Below are 17,432 nucleotides of genomic sequence, written 5' to 3'. Positions count from 1 at the left end.
TCTCTCTCTCTCTCTCTCTCTCTCTCTCTCTCTCTCTCTCTCTCTCTCTCTCTCTCTCTCTCTCTCTCTCTCTCTCTCTCTCTCTCTCTCTCTCTCTCTCTCTCTCTCTCTCTCTCTCTCTCTCTCTCAGCATTTTGCTGAAAGCCAGTTTCCTGTTTGTAGAAGAAGGAGAGATTTCCTCAGAGTGACTGAGTGTTGGACACGGTGTTCTGCCTCTGCACAATCACAGGAACTGAGAGGGCAGAAGGAAGGGCCGTCACAATTCACATTTCTGTGGACGCCTTCACAGGCATTACCTGGACTACTTGCTCCCCACGTCGCCAGCCACAAAAAATAACGCAACAACATTTTTCACTGCTGATGTGTGGAAGACATGCATATCGATGGTTTTGCTGTTTATTCACTGGTGTGGAAGCAGCATTAGAATCCCGCTGTGTTTATGTACAAGCGTCTGCTTTCTGCATTTAACCAAGTACAAACATGCAATTTGAATTCAGCCGTCATATGCTGATTTAGAGTCTCTGAGACGCAGTTGAAGAATTGATGAGTATTCCAGTTGTCCTCGAATTCTGCAGACCCTGGACTTGGCTGAGGCCACATCAAGGCTCATTTACTTAGCCGACTTCTACAGATAGAGTCAAATTCACACTGAATAGTATGCAAATAAACAACACAGTTAACTACCACAGCCAGGTACCTTCGACCTGTAGATGGCAATGGTAGATGGTGTTTTTCCCAGGCCCAAATGCCATCATCTGGAATTAAAAACTAGGGCAGCTTCTTGTTTTGGCATATGTGTCTGGCAACATTTACATTTTCTTCTTTCTATTTTTAAATCCTGATATACTTGTTCAGCTACTGATTAAATTCATATTCCTGATATACTGGTTTGTAGATAATTCACTGCACCACTAGAAATCCGATAATAGATTGATTTGGTGTTGCCGAAGTCTCGTTCATGGTTTTGATCTGTTGGTACATTCTTATGCCGAGCTTCTTAAGTTTGTAACCAACCGGCTTCTTTTTGCAGATCCCATACCTGGGTGATGACACTGGAAATTACACCGTTGTGTGTGTCTCACCTCCCTATTCACACAACGTGCCTTTTATTCCCCTTTCATTAAAAGTCCAGTAGTACATTTAACACTTTGTTTTCACCCATATTACCACATCAACATAATAACACTTCTTGTAAACATAACAGGCAACCACACCATTTCTATAATCATGTTTAGGTATAAGTTTGCAGTGCGTGGTTATTGTACCTCTAATTTACTACTTTTTGTTGTTATAGTAATTAATACAATACCATTAAACATATATCATACCACAACAGCAGTGGGGACAGCTGTCAAGGCTGAACAAAGTGCCTTATCGCTGCTGCTACTCTGAGTTTTATCAATCACTTACCACAGAACAACAAGCCATTGAGAAATGTTTGCCTACAGTGAATGTCCCACCTATGAAATGGGATAGGCGACCGTGTTTGGGTGATTTGAGCTGCACAGTGTACGGTTATTAGATGTGATCAGGCCCAATCGATTCTGATTGCAGTTCATTTTAGAAGACATAATGGGCAAGAAGGTGTCATTATACCATGCCCCCTTCGCTGTATGCAGATGAAAGTTTGTGTGGTTCAATGAAGCATTCCCTTTTACATAGAATGTAAAATGGAGCTAAATATAGAAATGTTAAACACACCAAGCTATCATCGAGACAAAGGTAAATGAGTAGTGGGACGTGTGCGTGGCAGCGTTCAGATAAACAGAAGTGAGTACAGTAGGTTGGTTGAGTAAATAACGGTACTTGCCTGCCAACAGTTTGATTGGCGAGCTGTTTCATTCGATTGAATTGTTTCTTCATTTTCGGTCCCTTTTGTGGTGTCTACGTTTCAAAGACACTTCGGCTGCACGGTTATTCCCGTGTATACACTTTTAAGTATTTTCGCTATGACACGAAGAAACAAGCGAGTGCCATTGAGCTCCAAGCCAATTAAAAATAGTTCGCTAGCTTGGCTAGCTCGGGAGCTAGCCCTTCAGACTTCAGAAAAAGTTCCCTTTTGGGAAGACGGCATGATCCTCAAAACACTTTTTTTTAATAAAGCCATACGTTGAACCCCCGGCGGTGACGCTCTGTCTAACATCCACACTTTCAGCTTTGCATGGCTGGTCCCGTCTGCAGTCTGACGTTAGCACCACAGTACTAGCTCCGTTCCCGATGGATAATCCGTCGAACACTTTCCCAGGCGAGCCAACGCTCCGCAGCAGCAGCACCAGCGCGCACCTCTGCTCGAGCACAGCGTTCAATGAGGGGCAGGAAGTACACGCAGCAGCAGCAGCATCATCATCATCTGCCATCCACCAGTACCTCCCGCTGGACAAACTGCTGACATGTCGGTCTACACTGGTCGTGTGTGTGCGTGTGCCTGTGTTCGTGCGTGTGTCTGTACATTCCTCAATATTCTCTGGTGCAAATCAATCCATTGCACAATGAAAATGACTTAATAGTCATATAATCTTACTTCCTTACATACATGTTATATACATATCGAATTACTCATAGCTCTAAAATGAATTTTAGCCAATAGGAGAGAATTTACAAATACAAATATAACACCTCGTTATCTTTGAAATGTGTATTAATAAAAAATAACTTATTTGCACCACGAATTTTTTTTCGAGAGACATCTTCATAATATATATATATATATATATTATATATATATATATATATATATATATATATATATATATATAAACATTTTTTAATAAAAAAAAATGCTTTTTATATATATGATTATTATGATTATACTTTTTTGTGGACCACTTGCTTTATGTAGGCTGACTTGCGCACGTACAAAGATCATTGATTATGCTCAATGAAATATGAGTTTCATATTTCATAACAACTTATTTGCACCACGAAATTTGTTTTCAAGAGACATCTTCATAATATGTATATATATATAAAATAAATATGTATATATATATATATATATATATATATATATATAAACATTTTTAAATTAATAAAAATGTGTTTTATATATATGATTATTAGGATTATACTTCATTCATTCAGCGAATGTACAAAGATCATTGATTATGCTCACTCAGAAAGATAATTATCTTGAACATCAATTGTTTTCGACTTCTCAGCTGTTTGTTGCATTATATTATACAATACCCCTCAATCTGCAGCTCCACATTTTAGAGCAGACAACATTATAATCACATTAGAATAGGCTACCCCTTAAAATGTCGTTGAACTCATTCTTGAAATCCAGAATAAGTTACACTGTCCACCACAGGTTGGCGGTCTTCTAAGCAAAACAACCAAAATCATTAGGCTACATCTGTAATCATCCAAATTCACATTGGAGACATTCATATGTTTTACAATTAAAATGTATTTAGGAGCAAAGCAGGTTTCTAGAAGGCTAATTGATATATTCCATGTATTTAGGGGGAGATGTATCCGTAAAGTATACTGACCGCCGATAGATGGCGCTAAAGCACCACTTCTCATCAGCACGACCATCGAAGGAACATGACAGCATGGGTACAACTTCCGACCCAAGCGGAATGGGCGGAGCTTGTCAGAGTTGCAAGCGCTAGCATTATGCTAGTTGTGCATGATGTCAATAGTAGCAGGGTATTTATAAATGCTAATAAATGTTTAGAAATAACGTAATGCATGCAATGCTTGATGACCATATTATCCATAGCCAGAATATTGATCTAGATCGGCTGTGTTCGGTTATCGTCTCGGGTCCTAAAAGACCACCTGTCCAAAGTAGGTGTCTGGTTAGAAAGGTGCATTCTGTGGGTGCCAGGGATACCCTACTCCACACAATTTTAATGTTAATTCCTAAGTCTTAGACTTATTGATGGCAGCCCGACAGCCCTTCACGGACAGTGATACTGCGGATGAAGCAGTGAGGGCGACGTGTGATGATGCAACCACATGCAAAAGGTAGATTTTAAATGATTTCAGAACCAAATGGACTATGATTACTCGGCTCAGCATATAGAACTACCTCTGGAACGGTTTTAAATAAAGTCATTTTCATCAGTATCCTCTTAAATATCCATCTTTGCATATTGCGCGGCTTTTACTCTTGTATGACGTTTCTGTTTTAATTAATCAATGCTAAATCTTCCGTTTCCTTAATTGTGTTTTCTAGGTTTGCAAGCAGTAAAGGATACTGGAAAGACCCCTATATCCAGTACTTTGTCAGATCAGTTGGGGAACGAAAGGCTCCAGAGATCAACCGAGGCAAGTTGTAATATTTTACATCAGATTGTTTTTGTGTACAGCACAAAAACATAGTACCAAATATTAACTTGAACAGTCCTTTACTGTTATATTTTTCTCTTTCTTTAAATTATTGCTTCTGGTTTGTAATGAAGCTATTGACAGGGGTGTTTAAAGGATGCCTTTAAGTGTAAGCGTTTGAGTGAGTAGTTTTGTAGTGGTGTTTAACTGTGTTTTGGAGCAGCCAATCAACCGCTTCTACCTGACCTTGTCTCCTAGGTTACTACGCCCGCGTCCGAGGAGTGAACAATCTCCTAGACAAGTTTGTCAGGAAAACAGACTGCAACTGTCAGATCATCAACCTTGGTGCTGGGCTAGACACAACCTTCTGGAGGTTAAAGGTACAGGGAGTGAGAGGTGGTGATTAGGGCTGTTTGTCTCTAAGCAGAAAGGTTAATGGTTCGAACCCCGATATCCGCAGACTATCTGTAGACATCCTTGAGCAAGATAATCAATGTTGATAACTTTTGATTAAAGTGTCTTACTTAGTGACTTATTGACTTGGTTGTAAATAGCTTACAAATTGTACTTAAATGTGCTGTACCATAGTGTGTTGAAAATATGTTAATTATAATCTAACTGTGTGTGTGTGTGTGTGTTTTTTTATTTGACAGGATGAAAACCTCATGCCTAAAAAGTATTTTGAAGTCGACTTCCCAACTGTGGTCGCCAGGAAAATACACAATATAAAGTAAGCCGATCACTCTTTGTATCATTTTACATTTCCAGTTCCTTGCAGAGCTATTCAGCGTTAACGTGTTGGGGGATACAGAACCGAATAATTAAAAAAAAAGCCATGTCCCTGTACCAAATTGGACAAATAGCTATCATAAAAATGCCTGGTTGCCAAGCATATAAGTGTATCTTCTGGATAAAACATTCACTGTGAAACATAAATAAGCTGTAAACAATCCTTTCAACAAGTCCTTCATGGATGAATAAATAAATGCTAGATTAAAGGTGTGCATGTTTGTCTAGTCATTGCATGAATGTTTTTCAGCTCAATGTGTAAATGTCGTGTTATTATGTGGTAGGCTGTGTATTTGACCTGTTCTCTTTTCCCTCTGTGTTAGAACAAAGCTGCCTCTTTCCAAACCCCTCATCGAGACGCACAGCTCAGACTCCCTACTGCTGGGTGGGTGACACACACAAAAACACACGTGCTTGTCGTTGCTTTCATCAAAACAAATTCTTCTTACTTTTCTTTATTTATAATGACCATATACGGATATGGTCTTTTCAGATGGTCACAGTCTAGACTCGGATCGCTACTGCATCATCGGCCTGGACCTTCGGGATGTCGTCACCTTGGACGAGAAACTGAGGAGGTTTCAACTCAACCCAGAGTATGTAAAAAAGGAGACGATATGTTATGAAAGTTAAAGCTCAATCAGCAGATCTTGTTCACCCACATTGTTTTGATTAAATTGTGTTTGTGATCCTAAAACAAACAACGATTAATATATTTCCAAAGAAATACTAGCACTGCTAGACATTTCAATGTAAAAAAAAACATGAAATGGTGCTAGTTTAAGGTCCCTGGAGAAACTTCTTGAACAACACAGACTCAACTGCCCCCCCTAGTTTAGTGGCGTCATTATATTCCATGGTTGAAATTCATAAGCTGTTCAGCTTTCTGATGTATATATCGGTATCTATTTGACAACAACTATTACACCTTCAATGCTTTATCAAGGGACCAAGAATGAGGGGTTAATATATTATTATGACTTGGCCTTATTGAACTTTAATATCTGATTATTTCTATGATGTAATACACCAAGTAATGGCAGGTGTAGTTGGACTAATCCGGTGTATGAAGTTTATTATTTTGTATTATGTGGGAGGGGAAAAATGTCCTGCAAGTTTTTAATTCATATCAGTATGATAATTACACCAAATGACCGCATACCTCAAAGGACACAAACCTGTTTAGCCTATTTCCTAGTAGTTGCAGTGTGTTTGAGTGGTTAACCTATGATGCGGGTGCATTGAGAGATAAATTAATGTTTGTCATGTTTTTGGTCGGATGTTGCAGGATAGTCTAGTGCAGGGGTCAGCAACCTTTTCAACATGCAGTGACAGTTTGACATTTTCTCGTTAATGGGTGTGCCTTAAGCAACAATATATATAAAATTAAGCTGAATTATGACACAGGGACCAAAAACTTTTGGGAGACCTGGAATTGTACTATTTCCGTATAGTCCACAATCATGCATCAACATTTTAAATATTTTTTTGGTTATATTTAAAACAAGGGTTTACGAATTATAATTACATATGTCCCATCTTAAAACACCATTTTCAGAATCTCATTAAAAAACATATTTGCACTGTGAGAGATGTCAAAAACGAGAACATATGAGAATGCTGGAACCATCCACATCAATATCTTTAAGAAATGTACAGCTTTGTAAAACCATGTGAAGGCGATGCATACAGGCCACTTGCAACAATATTTTAAAATTTTCTTCTCTATTATACACAACCTAGGTTCAAAAACTATTAATTGATCCCGTTTCAGAACACTAATTAGTGTAACTTATTTAAACATATTTGCACTGGGAGGAAATGCCCAAAACAGAATAAAGTGCAAAAAAAAAATCTGTAGTAATGATCATGCTGCCGCATTGTGCTGTGACATTTTTTTAATAATAAAAAATATATATATATATTTTCTTTTAAGTGTGCCAATGATAATGCTGCCCCTAGGCACGCTGACCCCTGGTCTAGTGGTTAGAGTGTCTGACTCGTAGGTTGTGTGTTTGATCACCCAGTGTCTGTTATCTACCCAAAGGCAAGTCAGGCGGATGCCCCTCAATCATGAGATGTAGCCAAATCATGGTGTCCGCGCGGTAGTAAAAGGTAGTAAAACATAAAATAATAAATGAAGGCACTTGAAAGGTAGTAAAAGTTAACAAACGCAATTTGACTTGGTAGTACATTTTTCACCACCACCTCAATATAAAATGAGTTTCAATTTTTTGCTTAATATTTGTGTTCACATGTTTTAACTTCATCTAGCCCAAAAAATACAGTATACATTTTCCGCCTTTTCCCCTCAGAGTTCTGTAAGGCTGAGTTTCTAGCTCTATGAGAGAATGGGTAAAAGTTTACACAAACGTGGGTTGACGACCCGACATTTAAAGACTGGCTGAAGCCCGTGATGGGCAATGACCGAGAAGCTTTTTGCTCGTTGTGCAAAAAAACGATGAATGTGACATGGAACGGCATTAAAGCGATTAAATCACAAAACGCTTTGAATTTTCACCAGCAGCTGCTTCGTGCGAAGGGGGAGCAGCTCTATTTTGTTGTTTTGCGGTGCTAGCAGCAGCAGCACTCGGGCTACAGGGATCGCTGCAGTGTCACATTTATGAACAAGTGGGGCTTTGCATACCCCCCGCCCCGTGTTGGTAGTAAAAAATATTGTGGCGGTAGTAAAAGGTAGTAAATTCATCTCTATGTTTCCTGCATCCCGCTTTGGGATGAGGGCGCCTTCTCAGTTATAGTGAGTAGTGCGCTGAGGGTAGCGCGCTGAGGACATGTGATCTGGAAGAGGGTGTCCCTAGGCTCTGTGGCAGGGACTTACAGGTCGCAGAAAACCCATACGTTGAACTTCCTGGTTTCCCTTCTTCTTTAATGTTCTTGTTGTTTTCGTGGCCGCTCTCGCATGGCATTGTGTGTTTCACAAAACCCCCCTGTGGCAGCACGGAAACCAACTCCTCCCTGCAACCCAGGCTTCAATTTCTGTGTCTCTGTTTCGTCTACTTCCTCTGCCCATTTGCACGAAGATTGGTTACATGCTTGTGTATTTATTTATTGAAGGGAAACAAAAACATATAATTTCAGAGGAGCACAAAGAAAAAAGATTTAAAGTTTTATTTGTAAGGTTTTCATGAAGAACGTGAACGTAGTGACGGTGAATACACCCTACCGGTTCTGAATAGCCGCTTTGGTTAAACCCGTAGTTTGCGTTCTGCCTAAAAACTTTGAATGTTCGGTGGATAGTGGTGGTGCTTGTTAGGTCTAAGTGTGACTAAGGGCCGACTGGGCAGAGCCTTAGGTTAGAGGAAACCCACCAGAGAGACTGCGTCATCCATCGTGTACACAACCTCTTGTGTTTAGAGGCTGTGGTACTAATGGAGTATAAATAAGTGACAGATATGTTTTCTTTCCCCTCCGTTGACTTGTTTATACTTGGACTCTTTTTTCAATCCTCTAGTGGCCTTTAGAAGAACAAGCCCTTAAGGCTTTTACATACGGCAAGACCTCACAGCCGTGACAGCTAGTGCTCGGTTGAATCGTGTGCTTGTCAAAGTGATTAGCCTCTCTGGACGCAGAAAGGCCTGCTGTAATCAGGAGGATTGGAGCGAAAACAGTTTTGAAGTGAGTTTAGTTGACACACCTGTTCATTTAAATTGCAACACAGCAAACCAGTAGGCCAGTCAAATGAATACATGAGAACCATGAGACTCGCTCAAAACACAATTGAATCAAAACAAAGTGCAGTGTGCAAAATTGCTGATTGTTGCTTTAAATCTACTTGCAGTGAATACAGATAAAGACAGAATAGCACAATAGTACCCTTATTGTCATTTTGCATGCTTTAGTCAAATTTATTTTCCTCTGTACCCCCCCACCTACCCCAAGGCTTCCCACCTTGCTGCTGTCAGAGTGTGTGCTGGTCTACATGAACCCCGTCCAGTCCTCCAAATTGCTGCACTGGGCTGCCGAGACGTTCCACACGGCCATGTTCATCAACTACGAACAGGTGAGCTGGGGACAAACAAAAGCTGCCCGCCACTGATAGGGACGGACATAAACGGCATAAAAAGTCCCATCCGATTGGGTTTAGATTGAGATACGATTGACACAAGCCCCCATAAAACCATCACATCTAGGGATCATTTACTCGTATGCGTGGACAGGTTTGTACCGGTCAACTTTTTATGCATATCAAGGGAGCCAACAATGAATTGTTCTATTTATTATTATTAATGGTAAACCTGATCATGTCTATGAAGTCATGGCAGGTGGTTTATAGCAGGAGAAACGCTCCTCTGTTGTGTTCCTCCCCCATAGGCCAACATGGTGGACCGCTTCGGTCAGGTGATGATCGAGAACCTGAGGCGGCGCCAGTGTAACCTGGCAGGTGTGGAGGCCTGCAGGTCCCTGGACTCTCAGGTACACACACACACACTCACACACGCGGCGCAAGACAGGTCATAATAGGACACTTGCAGACGCACGTCAATGAACACTGGAATTTGTTGATATCAGCCATTTTCCTGATCTTGAGTTAGTGAATTCACGCAGAGCTGCGTGTGGTCCGACTTTTGTACTCTAAACGTGTGTGTGTGTGTGTGTGTGTGTGTGTGTGTGTGTGTGTGTGTGTGTGTGTGTGTGTGTGTGTGTGTGTGTGTGTGTGTGTGTGTGTGTGTGTGTGTGTGTGTGTGTGTGTGTGTGTGTGTGTTTCCATGCTTTGTTTGTGTGTGTGTGTGGGGGCCCTTTGTGTATGTGTTTGTGTGTTTTCTCCATGCTGTGTGCGTGTGCGTTTCTTCAGAAAGAGAGATTCCTGCAGACTGGTTGGGAGCACGCTGACGCCCTGGACATGATGACGGTGTACGGCCTCCTTCCTCAGGACGACCTGGCCAGGTGTGTGTGGGTGGGTGGCTGGGTGGGTGGAGTTATTACCTCACATTCCCTGTCCCTACATAACCTGGCTGTCTCCTGGCCGGCGCTGTGACCATTGAACCCTTAATGATAGTAGCAACAGGTTAAGACATCAGCTAAAAGCTAATACCAGGGTTAACCTGGTATTAGTGGAGTTATTACCTCACATGCCCTGTCCCTACATAACCTGGCTGTCTCCTGGCCGGCGCTGTGACCATTGAACCCTTAATGATAGTAGCATCAGGTTAAGACATCAGCTAAAAGCTAATACCAGGGTTAACCTTGTAAAACGTATAACTGTATAAAGTTAGTTAATATTCTAAAAGTCCAAATTGGTTTATTGTGCAATCGTAAAAAGAACAAATGCATTTATTGCCTGTGCAATTCCCTGCTAGAATTGAGAGTCTGGAGTTCCTGGATGAGAAAGAGCTGTTGCAGCAGCTTCTTCAACACTACTGCATCTGCTGGGCCAACAAGGACAAACTAAGACTCGGTGAGAGTGGTGTTTTGTAACGTGGCTCTTCATAAATGAGGCTCATTAAATGAAGCGAGCCATTAAGCTAACGGTTGCTAACCCCTAGCACAACCTGGGCTGTTGGTCGTTAGGTAAGGTGATCCTGACCCACAATAAAAGTATGTTTTGTTTGAATCAAAACCAAGGCCCTCCTTTCTCTGCTTTAGAATGAGGATGTATATTTTATTGATCCATGTTTGACCCTTTGGAAATTGTTGTACAGCGAAACGTGTCATTAAGGAGTTTGTGTCTTGCTAAAGGAGGCCTACAGGTAGAAGAGTTCCAGACATTGGGATTCAAACCCAGCTGTCGAGTCAAACAGCCAAACCGCTAAAATACCGTAGTAACAGAATGTTGTTTCATTGTCTTATGGTCTTTTTAATTCCTCAGGTCTTTCCCAACTCTCCTTTTGACGTGAAGTTCCCAGCTACCCTGCTCGACCCCTTGTGGTAACCATGGTAACCCAAATCGTGCCAGGACAGCCAGACAGAGGATGTGCATGTGCAGACCCAGCCTTCTGCTATTCAGTTAGAAGATTAATAAAATGGACAGAGCATCGATCTCAGCGGAACGGCGGTTTGACCTACGAGATACGAGACAAATATGGGAAGATATCGAGCACTTCCTGCCATATTCTCTCTCTCTCGCTCTCGCTCTCTCGCTCTCTCTTCCCCACCCTCCTACTACTTCTTCTTCTCCTACTACTTCTTCTACCACTGTTCTCATATACTTTTCTCTCTTTTGGTGTTGTGTATCACATTGAAGAATTGAGGCTGTTTTAATCGATTTACAGCGTCTTATTAGAATTGTTTGTGCCATTGAGTATTTATTGATTGATTGGACGATCAACCTGTTCTTTGCTTGTAGTTTGTCATTAAAAGGCAACTTCTTGAATGTTTGCCGATATGGAAAATTTGGAATGTGGAAACTCAAGAGAGTCTGGTTTATGACTTACCGATTTTCCGAACAAAAACCTAATCTTGACCACCCTTGGCTGTTGAATAAAACTTATTTTTTGTGTTAATTGGCCAGGCTTAGTGCCGTCGTTGGCTGTAACCATCTTCAGGTCTTACATGTTCAGTGATATAAGCATCTGTCTTCACACAGGCACCGTAGTCCCTCTCTCTCTCTCGCTCTCGCTCTCTCTTGCTCGTTCAGTCAACCCCCTCAGACAGACTGAAATGTTCCTCCATGCCAAGCAAGCATGGCTAACCACCGGCCAACTGCTGTTTGCCTAGTGGGATTAGTTTAATTTGACTTATTCATTTTATTCATATTATATTTTATTCAGGCGTAAATGCAACTGCTGATGAACTGGCCTTTACACTTTAGGAGGATCTGAAGGATTTACTTTGAAATAAATGCTCAAAATGTGGACATATGTGCGATTCACATTTTTTTGTTCCAATTTTCTACCATTTTTGTTAAGTAAAACAAAAATATATTTCTTACTAATACTTCTTGCAAGGCATTATATGTCAGTTTCTTTCAACTTTCAACAGAAAACAATGAATGGTTTTGCAGAAAGGAGGAAGCGCATACACATCATTAAAAGCCCATTTTATAGACTCATCGTATTCCTGGGGGACGGCATCAGACTGACAAAAACAAACCAGAAGAGAAAGCAAGGGGATGTCCATGGACCTTTTCTCCATCAGACAAACAATCCCACCACACCACCAACGCACACACGCACCCCCTCCTCGCATCACCTCCCGACACCTCAGCACCGCTTCCACTTCCACATAGAGCCAGGAGAAACCGGGAAACCCACACCATCTTCCACAGAGCCCGCCAGAGATGTTTTCTTCAGTGACTGAGTCCAGGCTAGAGATCTTTAATGTGGCTGATGGGGTCGAAGGAGGAGAGAAGGCCCCCGCTCAGAACGGAGTACACGTGGTGTTCGGGCGCTACCTGCAGCCCTGCCTGGCCGAGCTGTTTGGGACCACCCTGTTTGTCTTTGTCGGCTGTGTGTCTGTGATCGGGAACCAGGGGGTGGAGGGTGTGGTCCAGCCGGCGCTCGCCCATGGCCTGGCGCTGGGGGTGCTCATCACTGTCCTGGGGGAGATCAGGTAGGCAGCAGGTGGAGTTTTCCTTTGGGAAGTGTGAATGTTGATCTGGAATGAGGTGAAACCTGTCAGTGTTTTGTTTTGACTTTTCTTTCCATTATATTTGCGATTGAAATAGGAAGATAACGTATTGTTATTTACTGTATGTGTATCATATCGCGATGCTATCGTTATCGTTAGGCTTTCTATTTATCAAGCCCTCTTGAATTTCTTCACATGGTTAATTATTAAATGAATTTAACTTTAAAGAACTGCAACAAAAAATAATAACATCACTGAGGTTTCAGTGTGTAGTAGTTCATGCAAGGGCAGCCTGGTGCTTCGGCTCAGTGATTCAGTGTAAACACTAGGAAAGTGGGTGGATCAAGTTAGTGAATATAAAGATGACCATGAATAACGAATGTGCACGGCAATTCTGGTGAAGTTAAATATTCTCCATAATCCACTGTTGCTGGTGTTGTTGTTCCAGTGGTGGTCACTTCAATCCAGCTGTGTCTCTGAGCTTGTACCTGTGTGGAGGCATGGAGCTCCCCCCTGCTGGGCCCGTACATGGTAGTCCAGACGTTGGGGGGGATGATAGGCGCCGGTCTGGCCAAGGTAAGAGACAATAATGATTCTGATTTGCGTGAAGTGTCACCAGGACGACTCTATTACTTATTTTATGAACATTAAACGTTGCATCGGCTGTCTCAAATTAAAGTATCAAAAAAACAAAGTCATAATATGGATGAAGGTTATTAGAATTATCTTTCATTTTGAACAAAATACAGTTTACGATCAAAAGGTTACAGGGTTTTAAATCGTAACATCTTCCCACGAAAGACAAATAAACTAAAATAAACAATGATTATACAAATAGATTATATATGATTTGCGTTTGTTTCAAAAGTGTACTTCAGACAGAAGTACCCGTACATGGGGTGGACACTCCTCTCGGTGCTGGGGTGTCCCAGCTCAGACCAGTCCTCCCTATTCTCTCCAGGCGGTGTACCCCGCTGCCCTGTTCAACGCTGCGTTCGGCGGGGCCTTCACCGCCGTTCAGCTCCCCGCCCAGGCAGCCGGGGCCGCGGTGGCGGAGACGGTGGTGACCCTGTTCCTGACCTCGGTGGTGTGCCTGGGGGTCGCCAACGCTCGCACCCGCAGCCAGATGGCTCCGCTCTGCATCGGCCTCACCCTCAGCTCCTGCGTCCTCGCCGGGTAAACTGCCACCTATCGCTCCTACGGCCGGGAGCTGATGTTCTTGGTTTGAGTTGTCTGCCTACATGAGTGTGGATTGAGGAGTGTCTCGATCAAGTGTTAGCTTAGGTACCTGACATTAAGGAGCAGGTCGGAGCTGGGCTATAACGGCAAAGAGGCCAACTGCTGGTAGGCTTCCATTGATTGAGGTTACGAACCTTTGAACTTTTCACCTAGTTCGCAAACTCCCTGCCCTGCCCTGCCCACACGATGCCCCGCAACTTTTATGATCTCTTTGTTATAGACCAGGAAGTCAAAAGGAGTTTAAACTGTGGAAGATAGATAACCAGAGTCCATTGCCTGCATGTTATTAATCTATACCACTCCACAAGAGTGGCTTATGGTCAATGCAGCAGGGGTCATACTAATGCTGCTATGGGCCTTACTCCCCAAGAGTGGCTTATGGTCAATGCAGCAGGGGTCATACTAATGCTGCTATGGGCCTTACTCCCCAAGAGTGGCTTATGGTCAATGCAGCAGGGGTCCTACTCATAATGCTGCTATGGGCCATCTTGGTACTAAACCCTGGCTGGATGGGGCCGGGGGCCACAAGGTGTAACGTTGGCTGTGTGTGTTTCAGAGGGGCCGTGTCCGGGGCCTGTATGAACCCAGCCCGAGCCTTCGGCCCAGCGGTGGTGGCCAACTACTGGAACTATCACTGGATCTACTGGGTGGGGCCCCTCTGTGGGGCCCTTCTCACTGTCACCTTTGTTCGGTGTGTGCTCCTCACTGCTATTATATCATATCATTGTATTTTCATTATTATTAGAAGTATTAAGTTCAGTCTATTGGTTTCTTCCACAGGTTGTTTTTATATTTAAACACACGTTTGCAGTGAATGTCACCTACAGGATGCTGAAATGTTACTTGTCACAGTGTGTGATTTGTTTCACTGTGAAAAAACTAAATTTTTGGTTCCAAAGGTTGTATTACATCGAAACGCACTGTTAAATAGTCAATAGATTTGGGCTATAAATCCTGGTTGGATATAACGTTGACCTGAAATACCTGCATATGCTTTTTATAATGGTTAATCTTATCATCGTGCACCTGACGTAAGGGTCCAGTGGTGCAATCCGTCACCGTGCAATGCTAAAATAATCGGTGGAGTGATTCCGAGATTGGCTGTTCGAGGCTAACCTGCATCATAGTACAATTTTATTTTCACTGCATGGTTGGCGGGTCAGCAATATAATAGAATATGGATCAAAATAAGAATACCTTGTTAACTACCTGTGCTTGCCTGTTTTTGTGTTTTATAGTATGACCAAATACACAAAACACTAAATATTCGTATTGGTTTTATTTTATATTTCTCTTCATATAACTGTGCACGCTCCAATGAAACACAACACACGAGCAACCCATTGACCTACATCTGCCCCATGCAGGCTGTTGTTTGGGGACCAGACGACGCGTGTCTTACTGAAATAAAACATCTTACGTCGACGGATCACCGGCAGCACTGCCATGTTGATGTCAGACCAAAACAACCAAGAACTTGTGGGTCAACTCTGTTTTCTCAGGAGCAGCTACATACATTTATTTTTGTCCAATGTATGTTACATTTTTGGATTCAAAACCCATTCATAAACCATGCATTTTAAGTATTTAGTTTATTCATGTGTTGATAATCATCATATAGGAGTTGTACAATGTATTGAAAGTCTGGAGGTGAATAAAGTTGCAACAAAAATGTACGCTACATTGGAGGCGCCTACTTTGATACAGACAATCAACCTTCTATGGTTGATCAATATCTACAATGTGTTTATAACAGTTTATAATAGTGTTTATTTTTTGGGGCGAAGTCCAAAACCTAGTGTGTTTTTTTATATGGCAGATATAGGGTTGTTCTTAGAAACACAACACATAATCATAAAACTGTTGCAACAACAAAAAACAATAAGATTTGAATTGATATGGTTAAATGGCCAGAATGTCATACTGGGTGTTTTGCGTCGTTAACCAAGTGTTATTTAGGTAAAAATGCCTAATTTGTCAAGTGGATACTCTATATGGCTAACTTGAGATATATTCAGTTGGCTTCCAAATATAGGCCTCACTTAAGTTGTATGGAATATAAAGTGACGATTTAAAGATAAAGTGTACTTTTCCGCCTACATTATGCACAGACATTCTGCCAATTCTGCGATGACGATCCAAGATCCAAGATTTTTTCCATGCATTGATGATAATTATGATGATTGTGCTGAAGAGGAATTGTCCATATTGCCAACATTATTGCCCTGGTTAATATCATAGTACTGACCTGACCTTGAACTCCACAGACACTCTCACCCACACACACTCTCATTCACTCACTCACTCACTCACTCACTCACTCACTCACTCACTCACTCACTCACTCACTCACTCTCTCTCTCACACACCACACACACACACACACACACACACACACACACACACACACACACACACACACACACACACACACACACACACACACACACAATACTTAGACACACATAGACACACAGAAACTCCTGCTGCTGTATTTATTAGAGTCATATTCAACCCTTATCAAGTCTGAATAGAGTCCAGGACACACTTTCAGGAAAGTAGGGCAACTCCTAACTCGTCGTCTGAGAGAGCTCAACTAGAGCTAAGGTTAAGACAATAAGACACCTCCTCTTCTCTGGTCAAGGTACCAGTTCAAACATTAGCTCGTCCGTTATTTCCACTAACCCTTAATGTTTTACGAGACAATAATCAATCCGGCTGTAGAATCATCCCCGTCTCGGGTATAAGAGTAACTCTGCTTCTTCTGCCCTCCATTCTGTCTTAAACAAGCTGAGTCGAGCTAGGCCGCTGAGGTGAAGAAGGACTCCATCAGCGGTCCCCTTAATCCCTACAGAGCCACCCCACCACCAGCGCCACCAGCACTAGTTCAGTAATCCATGGGCCTGATGAAGATGGAGCTGGAGGACACGGAGGCCAGCCTGATGGACAAGGGGAAGGCGGTGGCGGTCCCCCGATTGCCCAACCGTTACGAGAAGATCTTCCAGCCGTGCCTGGCCGAGCTGATAGGCACCATGTTCTTCGTGTTCATCGGCTGCACGTCGGTCATCGAGAACGTGCCGGCGGCCGGGAGGCTGCAGCCTGCTCTGGTGCACGGTCTGGCCGTGGCTATCATGGTGGCCGTCATGGATAACATCAGGTGATTAAAGGTTTTAATCATAGCTTCATCCTGGAGCCACTGTTTGAGTTGCAAGACGCGTTGCCGGTTTCTAAGGCAACTGGATACAAGTGCAGCAAGGGTGAATAGAATGAACTAGAATGGAATGCAATGGAACTTAATTTAATTGAGTTGAGTTTAATTTAATTTAATTTAACCTAATTTTATTTCATTTCATTTCATTTATAAAAAAAATCCCAGTCCTGTTAAGCCATATGTATCTATTTAAGTACAGTCCTCCTCGTGTCCGCTGACATTTCTGTGCTATATCTCTTCCAGTGGCTCTCACTTCAACCCTCCATTCACCATCGCCATCTACCTGTGTGGAGGCATGGAGCTGGTGATGGTCGGCCCCTACCTCGCCAGTCAGCTGATTGGAGGAGTACTAGGAGCCGGCATGTCAAAGGTCGGCCTCCAAGCATTT

General features: G+C 42.4%; 3 protein-coding genes across 4 annotated transcripts in view; all 3 read left to right on the top strand.

Moving 5' to 3' along the window:
• The first annotated feature begins 3,561 nt into the window (after nt 1–3,561).
• Nucleotides 3,562–11,876, top strand: lcmt1 (leucine carboxyl methyltransferase 1). 2 transcript variants are annotated; one of them, XM_056577164.1, is made up of 12 exons: nt 3,571–3,795; nt 3,876–3,975; nt 4,187–4,278; nt 4,537–4,658; nt 4,932–5,008; nt 5,391–5,452; nt 5,561–5,663; nt 8,968–9,088; nt 9,400–9,501; nt 9,881–9,972; nt 10,386–10,483; nt 10,895–11,876. In XM_056577164.1, the coding sequence occupies exons 1-12, from the start codon at nt 3,675–3,677 to the stop codon at nt 10,915–10,917; spliced, it is 1,113 nt and encodes a 370-aa protein (XP_056433139.1). In that variant the 5' UTR covers nt 3,571–3,674; the 3' UTR covers nt 10,918–11,876. The 2 variants fall into 2 exon arrangements, with proteins under 2 accessions (XP_056433140.1, XP_056433139.1); XM_056577165.1 differs by having other exon boundaries at nt 3,562–3,975.
• A 92-nt stretch (nt 11,877–11,968) lies between these two features.
• LOC130371398 (aquaporin-8-like) lies at nt 11,969–15,504 on the top strand. The gene is given in 6 exon segments (XM_056577171.1): nt 11,969–12,576; nt 13,043–13,103; nt 13,105–13,170; nt 13,556–13,770; nt 14,390–14,524; nt 15,201–15,504. Coding segments are annotated over 6 exon segments (792 nt in total). The 5' UTR covers nt 11,969–12,304; the 3' UTR covers nt 15,244–15,504.
• A 1,098-nt stretch (nt 15,505–16,602) lies between these two features.
• Nucleotides 16,603–17,432, top strand: part of aqp8a.2 (aquaporin 8a, tandem duplicate 2) — a 2,549-nt gene continuing 1,719 nt past the window's right edge. Inside the window, exons 1-2 of the mRNA XM_056577170.1 lie at nt 16,603–16,990; nt 17,288–17,414. Of these exons, the coding sequence (XP_056433145.1) occupies nt 16,731–16,990; nt 17,288–17,414 (387 nt within the window). The 5' untranslated portion in view covers nt 16,603–16,730. The remainder of the gene's footprint in view (nt 16,991–17,287; nt 17,415–17,432) is intronic.

Source organism: Gadus chalcogrammus, chromosome 18 (assembly GCF_026213295.1).
Source record: "Gadus chalcogrammus isolate NIFS_2021 chromosome 18, NIFS_Gcha_1.0, whole genome shotgun sequence".
Classification (NCBI taxonomy): Eukaryota; Metazoa; Chordata; class Actinopteri; order Gadiformes; family Gadidae; genus Gadus; species Gadus chalcogrammus.
Note: the sequence above shows the minus strand (reverse complement) of the source record. Positions and strands in the feature narration are given on the sequence as shown.

Bases quoted from the DNA above. Each gene is read 5' to 3' on its own strand.
- lcmt1 (XM_056577164.1), top strand. From the start codon at position 3,675: ATGTTTAGAAATAACGTAATGCATGCAATGCTTGATGACCATATTATC. The intron at 3,796-3,875 runs GTAGGTGTCTGG...TTAATTCCTAAG, and splicing joins TAAAAGACCACCTGTCCAAA to TCTTAGACTTATTGATGGCA. The intron at 9,089-9,399 runs GTGAGCTGGGGA...CCTCCCCCATAG, and splicing joins TGTTCATCAACTACGAACAG to GCCAACATGGTGGACCGCTT.